Raw genomic sequence first — 12,822 nt, 5'->3', positions numbered from 1 at the left:
ACTCTGGGCATTATACTTTTTACCATTTGGAGTTTTTGTAAATAAAATATGTGGTATTTAAAATCAAGGTTTTCAGTTAAGTCCAAGAAATTTTAGCCAAGGGTGAAATATATATCAAGTGGGATTTCATTCTAACACAAATTAAATAGGCCTTACTTTTAACTATATACATCTACAAAAGAATCAGAATATTTATGTAAATTGTTGCTATACAAATAGGAATTTAAGCTTTAAGTCACAATTTAAGGCACTGATGCTAAAATTATAATCTTGTATTAATGTGGATTAAGTTGAAATCAAATTGTAATTATATCACTTGAAGTTAGTTAACTCCTGGTTCTTTTCTGCTAATGGAAGGGAATAATCCTGCTATAAAGAATTATAAAATTAGATATCACAATTAAGTATCATTTGCCTTTATAGTATAACATTAAAAATTTTAAATATTTATGTGTGTTAAAATGGCCCAAGTACCAGGCTAATGATACTTGATTAAAGTTTCATTTTCAATAATACTCAAAGTGAATAGTTGTCTATTTGAGAATTGAATATGAATAAGATTATAGAAAATATTACAATTAACTGTATATTTTTACTTAAATCTTAAGATAATTCCAGAATTGCTTTTAAATTTGTACTTTGTCTTTTGTTTTAATTTAGGAACTGATTATTGCAAAGGCTGACGTTTCAACTTTGTTTCATTCACAGGGAGACCTCTCCGCACACATTTCAGTTAGACTTATTCTTTAACAATGTAAGCAAACCAAGTGCCCCAGTTTTCGATAGGTTGGGAAGGTATGTACCAACTAGGTAATTTCACCAGAAACTCAGGAGTTAGTAAGAAAACCTTTTTATTCTTTGGATAAAAGAAAAGGACATAACTGTTTGTAGACCCAAGAACTCAGGGGTTTATTTGGTCAATTGGCATTATTAAAGCAATGTTACACTCCCAGGAAGATGCTGAGTTTCTTTATAAAATAAGATTTTAAATGTACGAAACATTAGCCATCTTTTATTTGCTTTTTATTGGTCGTATACATTTCTTAAATATATCCGATTATTTGATAATAACCTTCCAATTTGGAAGAAACGGCTATTAAATTTCTTTTAAAAAACTGAGTAAACACATTGAGAGCTAAAAATTTGTGTCTTTTATATCACACTGCATAATTTAAAATTCCATAGTCATATTTTTATAAAATGAGAATTTTGTTAATGGAAACCCCCATTTTGGGTTATCTAATACATGCTTTGGTATCGTTAAACCTAGTTGTTTTTATATCTACAAAATAATTGACCTTTAAATGAGTTTACTTAGAACTCGTAAAGTAAAAAATTTAAAGGTGGCTTAAAAATGGAAAAATTTCTATCCTTGCCATAAATAAATTTTTTAGATTTCACTTGTTATTTAATTGATCCTTCACTCAGTTATTAACTTATATTAATAATGTAACTTTTTTTAAAAAATGAAGGGAACCTAGATGATCTGAAGCAGCTCATTTTTTTTAATATTATAGAATTTTATTTGGTTTTATTATACATATTTGGAAGGTTATAATGCAATGGTTTCTATTTTAGCTGTATATTGGAATAACCTGGGATGCTTTTTAAAAAAATACTGATACAAAAAAAAAAAAAAATACTGATACCTATGCTCATCCCAAACCAATTAAATCAAAATGTCTAAGGAGTTTGTTTTCTACTTTTAATTGATAACTTTTGGGGGGAATAAATTAAAACTACATTTTGTGGTTTATTAAACCAATAATCTAGCATTTGGTTTTATCAAAACTTATAAGTTTAGAAGAAAGACTTCTTCATGGACTGTGATGTTCAGTGTTTGAGCCTATATATTTATTCCTACTCTTTTGGCAGCCTGGAATATGATGAGAATACTTCTATCATCTTTAGACCCAACTCAAAGGTAATCACCTTGTTCATACTGTTTTTTTTTTTTTTTTTTTTTTTTTCACTTTCATTGAAAGTTTTGATCCAACTAAACCAGTGATGCAGAATATCAGCCTATTTGGTTCTTGTGTTGTAGGATAACATCATTTCTTTTCTGATTCCTCTTGTGTCTAGAAGCTATTTTAAAATGGAGCAAGGACAGTGTAATGTTATTGTCTACCCATAAGCTTTTCCTTCCTCTAAATCTAATGTAAGTCAGGAAGAGGCCAGCATTTGTGCTTTTCCTTCTTTTCCTTTAGGTAAGCAAGTGCAGAGGATGACAGGAAGGTTAATTGTTTTTTTTTTTTTTTTTTAATTTTTATTTATTTTTGATAGTCACAGAGAGAGAGAGAGGCAGAGACACAGGCAGAGGGAGAAGCAGGCTCCATGCACCGGGAGCCTGATGTGGGATTCGATCCTGGGTCTCCAGGATCGCGCCCTGGGCCAAAGGCAGGCGCCAAACCGCTGCGCCACCCAGGGATCCCGGAAAGTTAATTGTTATTAGACACCACTGTGCCTTAGATTTCTTAACAAATACGTATTTTGTATTTCTTCCTTTCATATCAAAAGTATGTCCTTTTTTCTTGATCTATAAAATGCCATTCTGGAAGCATCTAGAAGAGCTGATTCCTGGGCAATCTGAAATGCAAAAATAACTGTGATCTAATATGGGACTACTCAGCTTGATTGTATTTTTAGTGGAGAAGTGTATATTTAATTTCTACATTCTGTTTAGACTAAAAATTACCTTCTCTGTTTCTTCATTTGTCTTCCGTTGGGGCTTCTGTTTAGAATCTGTTGATCCATGGGCATAGTCTTTTTGAGCCTTTCTTCTGGCCCCCAGTTTCCTTTTACTGGAGTTTGCTAGAGTTAGCAAGGAAAAAAATTCTTTCCTTCTTCCTTATACTTTCAGAAGGGGCCCAATTACTACTTATTACTTCATCTTTACTCAACATGGTAAAGTGGAAAGAACTCAGAAGTCAGTGGCTTTGGTTTCTAGTTCAGGTTCTACTGACACTCTTATTTTCTTACCTGTGGATGATATTCACTCTGGCTATCTCTCATAGATATTGTAAAAATATGGATGGCAATTACTGTAGATTAGTATTGAAAAACAAAAGAAAATATTGAGGGTTAATGGCATTGATAAAGTCTTTGATCATTTTAAGAGAAAGTTTCTTTGTGAAAACACTTTGTTTAATGCTTCTGGTTACCCTTAGCTTTTAAGTACAATGTGGATATATAAAATACACCTGCATGTATGAGTTGGGCATGTAAAAAGAATGCTGTACAATTTTATGGACTTTATAATTCTTCAGACAGGACCTAATTTGTGCTTTTGTGCCCTCCGTGACCTCCTTACCTATTGGAGTTTAATTTATTAGTTGGCAGTAACTCCCATGTAATTTTGTTCTCATTTCTATTCTCTTGATTGGGAATCTGGTTTTGCTTTTTGAACAGGGTTGACATCAGGTATCAGGGGAGATGTAGTGTTGAGACAGGCTTAGGTATGGCAATTCTGGAGGGCCATATAAAAGCTATCTATGCTTCTGGGTAAATTTCCACCAAGTTGACCTTTTCACTTTAGTTTAACCACAGAGTAAGTTGATATCAGTTTACTTTTGGCATATTAAAACTTTAATTTGAAAGATATTTTCCCCCAACAAATTAGGTGAATACCGATGGTTTGGTGTTAAGAGGCTGGTATAATTGTCTGACACTGGCAATATACGGATCAGTGGATAGAGTGATAAGTCATGACAGAGACTCTCCACCTCCACCACCGCCACCTCCACCTCCTCCCCAACCACAGCCAAGTTTGAAAAGGAATCCAAAACATGGTGAGAATTTTAAATTTGTCTTTGTCAATAACGCTTATGTTCACTATAGTAGGAAAAGGTAATTCAAATAGCTCTTTCACCTTTTGAATCTTTTTAAAACTTGGGAAGATATCATCAGTCTCCCAGTTCTTTCCTATAAGTGTTTCTTTTTATGTTGACGTGGATACATTTTCTTTTTTTTTTTTTTTCCACAGATTTTATTTATTCATGAGAGATGTAGAGAGAGAGAGAGAGAGAGAGAGAGAGAGAGGCAGAGACATAGGCAGAGGGAGAAAGAAGCAGGCTCCCTGCAAGGAGCTTGACGAGGGACTCAATCCCATACCCTGGGATCACACCCTGAGCCAAAGGCAGATGCTCAACCGCTGAGCCACCCAGGCGTCCCTACATTTTATTTTCTTCCTCTAGTTTCCCTAGAATGCTTTTTGAATTGACATGAGGTTTTTAAATTTAAAATATGTAAATGTAATATAATCTAGTGGTTATTCATAGTTTAATATCAAAATTATTTCCAAAGGAATTGAGGAGTGGGCCCCTTTCATTTCTTTTCTTAAATCTTACTTGTTCAAAAAAAAAAAAAAATCTTACTTGTTCAGTAAAGTTAATCTTTCAGTTCTCTTTTTCTTTTTTAAAGATTTATCTATTTATTTTATTTTATATTTTTAAAGATTTTATTTAGTCATGAGAGACACAGAGAGGAGAGAGGCAGAGACATAGGGAGAGGGAGAAGCAGGCTCCCTGCAGGACTCGATCCCAGGACCCCCAGGATCATGACTTGAGCCAAAGGCAGATGCTTAACCACTAAGCCACACAGGTGCCCCTATCCATTTATTTTAGAAAGAGTGAGAGTATGGGATGAGGGCAGGGGTGGGGGAGGTTTGGGGAGAGAGGCAGAGGGAGAGGCAGAGAGAGGGAATCCTGAGCGGACTCCTGCTGAGCACAGAGTTTAAAAACAGGAGGCTTGATATCACGACCCATGAGACCATTACCTGAGTGGAGACTAAGAGTTGGACACCAACCCACTGAACTACTCAGGCCCCCATCACTTTTCTTTTTCTTTTAATCTTTTGTTTTCTGTGATCATTTGTTTTTTTGTTTTTGTTTTTGTTTTTACCAGACTTTGAGCTCTTTGTGGACTGAGAGTCTGGTTTTTTTTTTTTTTACATTTGTGTTTTTAGTCTTATCAGATCTAGTCTTGTCACAGTGCCTAACATATATAGTGGCTACTCAGAATTTTTGTTAAATTTACTGTCTTGTATTAAAATTGACACATACGCTCATGTATTTTATGTCTGTGAATATATATGTATGTTTTTAGGTGTTTTTTTTTTTTTTTAATAATTGTAGATCCATTGGAAGTTGCAAAGAAATGCATGAGGAAGTCTTGTGTACTCTTTCCCCAGGCTCCCCCACTATTAACATCTTTTACAACTGTAGAACAATATCAAAACAAAATTCTTTATAGAGCTTGTTCAGATTTCACCAGTCATAAACGTGTGTGTGCATGTGTGTGTTTATAGCTGTATATAGCTTTATATTATGTATAGCCTTTCATAACCACCACTACAATCAAGATACAAGATTACCTGGTGTTATTTTTCAATAGCTATACCCATCCCACACATCCCTAACTCTTGGCAGCCACTAATCTGTTCTCCATCTCTATGATTATATTATTTCATGAATGTTACATAAATGGAATCATGCAGTAGGTATTTTGAGTTTGGCTTTTTCCAGTCAGCATAATTTTCTTTGAAGTTCATCCACTTTGTTGTGTATGTTAATAGTTTATAGATTAATATGATTATATCATAGCTTACTTAACTGTTCAACCACTGAAAGACACTTTGGTAGTTTCTAGTTTTTGACTTTTACAAATAAGACTGTTAGGAATAGCTTTAAGTGTACATCTCCCTGAGGGAAATACGTCTTCATTTTTTTGTGATAATGCCCAAGGGTGTATTTTGGTGTGAGAGAAGTCAGAAATTCTAACTTTTGTAATATAAATTAATTAATAACATTTGTTAAATGTTAGGAAGGAAAAGTTTATCAGCATATTTTGAAGATGAAAAACTCAAATGATAACAGCATTTTTGTCATGCATTCATTTCACTTTAGTAATTTGAAAGTTCTTTTTCTGTCTCTACTAAAACTAGCTGATGGGGAGAAAGAAGATCAGTTTAATGGAAGCCCTCCAAGACCACAGCCAAGGGGACCAAGAACTCCTCCAGGACCACCTCCACCTGATGATGATGAAGATGATCCCATACCATTGCCAGGTATGAATAAAATCAGTCCATCCCCCCTCCCCCAATTAATGTTATAGTGCTTTTTGATTAAAGGAAAAAAATTAGATACAGGTAATGAGATTTTAATGAATGCCCCCCCCTTCCTGTGCAGTATGTCCTTGTGTTTTTCTGTTGGTAGGTGAACTTGTTTAAAAAAAATCAGTTCATTCATTTGAAGTGATAGCAAAATTGCTTTGAAAATAAAGTGCTGGGATCCCTGGGTGGCGTAGCGGTTTAGCACCTGCCTTTGGCCCAGGGCGCGATCCTGGAGACCCGGGATCGAATCCCACGTCAGGCTCCCGGTGCATGGAGCCTGCTTCTCCCTCTGCCTCTCTCTCTCTCTCTCTCTCTCTGTGACTATCATAAATAAATAAAAATTAAAAAAAAAAAAAAAAAGAAAATAAAGTGCTGTAGTGGTGTATACAGAAGAGTACCAGTTGAAAAATTAGCAGTATATATTGGAAGAGATGATAACTTGTGTACTTAATAGGTTAAAAGAAAAGGATTAGTTTGTGGTGTTAAACATAAAATACTGTACTTTGGGCAGCTTGGGTGGCTCAGCAGCGCCTTCAGCCCAGGGTGTGGTCCTGGAGACCCGGGATTGATTCCCACGTCAGGCTCCCTGCATGGAATGGAGCCTGCTTCTTCCTGTGTCTGTGCCTCTCTCTCTCTCTCTCTCTCTCTCTTTGTGTTTCTCAGGAATAAAGAAATAAAATCTTTTTTTTTTTTAAGATTTTATTTCTTTATTCCTGAGAGACACAGAGAGAGACAGAGACATAGGCAGAGGGAGAAGCAGGCTCCCTGCATGGAGCCTGATGTGGGACCTGATCCCAAGACCCGGGATCATGACCTGAGCCAAAGGCAGATGCTTTACCACTGAGCCACCCAGGTGCCCCTAAATAAAAATCTTTAAAAAAAAATAGTGTACTTAAAAAAAAAAAAAAATAGTGTACTTTATTAATTCTCACTGTATAAACTTAGGCAATATATACTCTTAATATTTTTTTTTTTTTTAAGATTTTTCATTTATCTCTTAGTGAACAAGAGCAAGCACAAGCAGCAGGAGGAACAGAGGTTGAGGGAGAAGCTGACACTCCACTGGGAAGGGAGTTTGGTGTGGGGCTTGATCCCAGGACCCTGGGATCATGATGTGAGCTAAAGGCAGATGCCCAACCAGCTGAGCCACCCCGGCACCCCTAGATTCTTAATATTTTTAAAAACAAGTAATTCTACCGTTTTTTAAAAAGGGTATTTATGAGCTCAGTCATCCAAAATGTCATTAAGTAGTTGCAGTATCCGGTCCTGCTAACTCCTGTTGCTTAAACCATTAAAATAATCTGTGTTTTAACTCAATTTTTCAGTGTCTGGTGATAAAGAAGAGGATGCTTCTCACAGAGAAGATTACTTTGAACCCATTTCTCCTGATCGGAATTCTGTTCCCCAGGAAGGGCAGTATTCTGATGAAGGAGAAGTAGAAGAGGAACAGCAAGAAGAAGGAGAAGATGATGAAGATGATGTGGACGTAGAGGAAGAGGAGGATGAGGATGAGGATGATCGCCATACAGTAGATAGTATCCCTGAGGAGGAAGAAGATGATGAAGAGGAAGAAGGTGAAGAGGATGAAGAAGGTGAAGGTGAGTTATATTTATTAGGACTTTTTTTTTTAAGATTTTATTTATTTATGTCTCTGTCTCATGAGAGACACAGAGAGGCAGAGACACAGGCGGAAGGGGAAGCAGGCTCCCTGTGGGAGCCTGATGCAGCGCTCAATCCCAGGACCCTGGGATCACGACCTGACTGAAGGCAGACGCTTAACTGACTGATCCACCTGGGTGCCTCTGGGATTCCGTTTTTTGTTTGCTTTATGTTTTACTTTATTTTCTCTCTATCAGCTAACTGTTGTTTCTCTGTTCACCCCACAGGTTTAATCTCTTTTTTACCAACTAGCCTAAACTATCTGGCTCTTATTTGCATTTTCATGGGAGAGAGATTGGTTGCTACAATATCAGTTGCCCCTTGGTACTGTCAGCTTTGGCCAGGGAAACAAGATCTTGTAGCAAATACCAGATGATTAAAGATTTGGTGGGCTGTTTTCAGAGTAAGGAGTGGTGTCGTAAGCTAGATGGAATTCCTGAAGATATCTGCCAGTTAGATATTTTAACAAAATGCTACATTTTTAGAAATTCAGGGGAAAAAATCTCAATTATACAGGGTTGTATGACAACATGATGGAGACTTTTGATTAGGCTTTATTTTTCCTTTGAAAGCAACAAGAGATCTCAAGACTCTTATTAATTTGTTTTTAAAAATATTTCTTAATTTGCAATTAAGAAATAGCATGTAATGTTAAAGCATTTATGTAAAATGACAGATAAACTGCCTTATTTTTTCTAAAATAGCGAGAGTGAGGATGATTCTACATGAGAGTAAGGGTCATTTTGGTATCATAGGGCCCCTTTTACAGAATACAAATAATTAGGTTATTGAGTGATACTTTTTAGCTTCCCCTATTCCCAGATTAGCAAATAATACTTTTTATATTTATTGTATTTGGCAAGTAGTAGTTAGATTTCAGGCAGGCTGTTTTCTTAATCTTTTTTGTAGAGAAGGAGAGAGAGAGAGGCTGGTCAATTTGATTTTTAATAGAAGATATCTGGCTTATCCCAGAGTCAGGTCTTTGGAGGCCCTTACCTTTTCAGATATGAGTATATGGCTAAGGCCAACTTGTTTTGAGCGAAAGAATGTTAAAAGATGGCTGATGCTGGAGGAATACTCTAGAAACATTTCCCTTTCTTATGTAGACTGTTATTACTCATACCAATTTTCCCACAGCCAGGTAATAGCAGTGTTAAAAAGTAAAACCAGGTTTTGTCTCTAATCTTGTTTTTTTTTTTTTTTGAAATAGAGGAGAAAGTTGCTCATGTATCATGATAAGAAAGCTTTGCTTTGGCCCAGCTAAGCATTTTAGGTGAGCAACTTTTCCATAAAAATAAAATACAGACCTAGGAAACTATACAATAGATAAGTGAAGAGAAATAAAAATTCAGGAATATGAAATTAATGTTATAAAAGAACTTAAAATGTTTTCACTGAAAATATTTGGTTTAGTTTTTTGATTATGGCATTATTCAATTTAATCTTTGTTCATCAATTTTTTTTGTATCTTAAAAATACTTAAAAATGCTCTTTCGTGAGGGTAAGGTTGACTTCCTTTTTGAGAGAGGTATTTTTGTTACTTTAAGATATTTTAAATTTTATTTCTGGAGGAAAAGATATTGGTAGCAGAGTTAGTTGTAAAGTTGAACAGATAGAAGACCTTGCTTATGAAGTTTCTCATTAATCTATTAGAACTTATAAAATGTTGGTAATTGTTGATAAGATGTTCGGGTGGGAGTTAATTTTGTTGAGAAGTCATCAGCTTTTATTTTTTTGCCATACTAAATAAAATATTTTTTTGATTAGCTGGATTTTTTTGCATTAAACAACAGTGATGTAATAATTAATTATTATTCAAACTGATTTTCAGGGGATGATGGTTATGAACAAATTTCCAGTGATGAAGATGGAATTGCTGACTTGGAACGTGAAACCTTTAAGTATCCGAACTTTGATGTTGAATACACTCCTGAAGACTTAGCTTCAGTTCCTCCTATGACATATGATCCATACGACAGGGAGCTTGTACCACTCTTATACTTCAGCTGTCCTTACAAGACTACTTTTGAAATTGAAATCAGTAGAATGAAGGATCAAGGTCCAGATAAAGAAAATTCAGGGGCAGTAGAAGCCTCAGTGAAGTTAACTGAGCTGTTAGATTTGTATCGGGAAGATAGAGGTGCAAAATGGGTAACAGCTTTAGAAGAAATTCCAAGTTTAATAATAAAAGGATTAAGTTATTTGCAGTTGAAAAACACAAAACAAGACTCTCTTGGCCAGTTGGTAGACTGGACCATGCAAGCTTTAAATTTACAAGTAGCTCTTCGCCAACCCATTGCCTTAAATGTCCGACAACTCAAAGCTGGGACCAAATTAGTGTCCTCCCTAGCAGAATGTGGGGCTCAAGGAGTCATGGGATTGCTACAAGCAGGAGTAATCAATGGGTTATTTGAGCTCCTGTTTGCAGATCATGTCTCATCTTCCCTTAAGTTAAATGCTTTTAAAGCTTTGGACAGTGTCATTAGTATGACAGAAGGAATGGAAGCTTTTTTAAGAGGTAGGCAGAATGAAAAAAGTGGCTATCAGAAACTTCTGGAGCTGATACTTTTAGATCAGACTGTGAGAGTTGTCACTGCTGGTTCAGCTATTCTTCAGAAGTGCCATTTCTATGAAATCTTGTCAGAGATTAAAAGACTTGGTGACCATTTAGCAGAGAAGACTTCATCTGTTCCTAACCATAGTGAACCTGATCATGACACAGATACTGGACTTGAGAGAACAAACCCAGAATATGAAAATGAGGTAGACACTTCAATGGATATGGATCTTTTGGAATCTTCAAATATAAGTGAAGGGGAAATAGAAAAGCTTATTAATCTCCTAGAAGAAGTTTTCCATTTAATGGAAACCGCGCCTCACACAATGATCCAGCCACCTGTTAAGTCTTTCCCAACGATGGCACGTATTACTGGACCTCCAGAAAGGGATGATCCATACCCTGTTCTCTTTAGGTAAGACATTTTTGGTTTGGGAAAATAATATTTCACAGATCACCACAGGCAGTTTTATGTGGTTGATTTTGTTTCTTTAAATTTGTCTGTAAGTAATGCATATCTGTGTAAGGATACTCTGTATTTCAGAATAGATAGTGAAACTGAGAAATATACTAGTGTGGGAAAACTATATTTTAAGTGATGGTAAGGTTCTGATGTCACCTATGTAGGCATCCAAGATCACTCTTAGGATTTGCCAGCGGGATTTACAGGACTCAGTACTGAACTCACAACTATGATTTATTACAGCAAAAGGATACTAGGCACGATCAGCAAAGGAAAAGGGTACATGGGGAGAAACCTGAGGAAGCCAGTTAGAGGCTTCCAGAGTCCTTTTCCAATGGAGTCCTATAGGACCTGCCTAATTCCCCCAGTTTTGGGAGAAATTGCGACAAATTGTGACAATGTGTGTGAAATGTTGCATACTGAGGAAGCTCATTAGAATCTCAACATCCAAGCTTCTTATTGGAGGATAGCCAATAGGCCCCCAATATCTACTGTGTAACAAAATCCCAGCCTCCCAGAAGGAAAGCAGGTATTCAGTGTTTTGTTTTCATAGACACTTTTGAGGCACAGTGAGCATTCTTATCAGTTGGGTGATGGGAACCCCTCCCGAATCCCAAGTTCCCAGAGGCTAACCAAAGGCCCACCATGTAAGAAGGTGTTCTTAAGAGTAAGTAGTCTGAGGCATGCAGTGTTAACTATTTTCTGAATATTCCACAAAGTGGTTAAAGAAGCTCTTATACCTAGTACTTCTGGGGTTTTGGCTTCTTGAGGGTTCTGTTTGCCTTCACAGTCAAGAAGTTACTGGAGGTGTTTATTATCCTAAAATAGAAACCTGAGTTTAAGGAGTAATATGACAGGCAGTTATATACTATATAATTCCAGATATAGGACATTCTGAAAAAGGCAAAAGTATGGAGATAGTAAAAAGATCAGTGATTGTCAGGGGTTAGGGTAAGGGAGAAGAATGAATACGTGGAGCACAATATTTTTAGGACAGTGAAAATACTCTTATCAGTAGCATTTGTGTCTGTTTTGGGATCTTGAGTAAGTTCATACTTTTTTCTTCTAAAACTATGTATGCTAAAAAAAGTGGTTCTTGGGTTTGATAAAAGTGCTATGTATGGTAATACTAACTCTGAAATACTAAAAATTGATAATTTGAATTTGTTTTCTCTAGAAAAACTAATTCAGATATACTACCTGTAGTGAATATAAATAAGCTACATATTTTTATAGTATATGTACTATATTTTTCGTACATACACTAAATCAGTTATAGTGGTATACCAGGTGTGGAGTAGGACCATGGTGAAAAAGGATCATTTGATAAGTGGTCTGGAAAGAAAGCCCAGAATTTAAAGTCAAGGTTGATTCTGGAAAGAGAAGACTTGTCAACAGTTATATGTCCAGCATCCGTTGAATGTTAGCTAGAAAAAAGCCTTACATAACTTTCACTTTTATGTGACCCAGTGGAGAGAAGAGCATAAATGAAGAATGTTTTGCACTGACTTCATGTATGTAATTAAATTTTCTACAGGTATCTTCATAGTCATCACTTCTTGGAGTTGGTTACCTTGCTTCTATCAATTCCAGTAACAAGTGCCCACCCTGGTGTGCTGCAAGCCACAAAAGATGTTTTAAAGTTTCTTGCACAGTCACAAAAAGGTCTTCTTTTTTTTATGTCGGAATATGAAGCAACAAATTTGTTGATCCGAGCTCTGTGTCACCTTTATGATCAAGATGAAGAGGAAGGTCTTCAATCTGATGGTGTTATTGATGATGCATTTGCCTTGTGGCTACAGGACTCAACACAGACGTTGCAGTGTATTACAGAACTGTTCAGCCATTTTCAGCGTTGCACAGCCAGTGAAGAAACTGACCATTCAGATCTTTTGGGAACCCTTCACAATCTTTATTTGATTACTTTTAATCCTGTGGGAAGATCAGCTGTTGGCCATGTTTTCAGTCTTGAGAAAAATCTCCAAAGTCTTATTACTCTAATGGAGTACTATTCCAAAGAAGCCTTAGGGTAAT

General features: G+C 36.0%; 1 protein-coding gene across 2 annotated transcripts in view; it reads left to right on the top strand.

Moving 5' to 3' along the window:
* VIRMA (vir like m6A methyltransferase associated) overlaps positions 1–12,822 on the top strand; it is a 59,025-nt gene that overhangs the window by 12,909 nt on the left and 33,294 nt on the right. For both annotated transcript variants that reach the window (XM_038579781.1, XM_038579780.1), the window contains exons 3-9: positions 709–795; positions 1,876–1,924; positions 3,620–3,788; positions 5,942–6,064; positions 7,435–7,707; positions 9,600–10,740; positions 12,326–12,817. In XM_038579781.1, coding sequence (XP_038435709.1) covers positions 709–795; positions 1,876–1,924; positions 3,620–3,788; positions 5,942–6,064; positions 7,435–7,707; positions 9,600–10,740; positions 12,326–12,817 — 2,334 coding nt within the window. The remainder of the gene's footprint in view (positions 1–708; positions 796–1,875; positions 1,925–3,619; positions 3,789–5,941; positions 6,065–7,434; positions 7,708–9,599; positions 10,741–12,325; positions 12,818–12,822) is intronic.

Source organism: Canis lupus, chromosome 29 (genome assembly GCF_011100685.1).
Source record: "Canis lupus familiaris isolate Mischka breed German Shepherd chromosome 29, alternate assembly UU_Cfam_GSD_1.0, whole genome shotgun sequence".
In the NCBI taxonomy this organism is placed as follows: domain Eukaryota; kingdom Metazoa; phylum Chordata; class Mammalia; order Carnivora; family Canidae; genus Canis; species Canis lupus.
The sequence above is the reverse complement of the archived record's forward strand: the minus strand, read 5'-3'. Positions and strand labels throughout refer to the sequence as shown.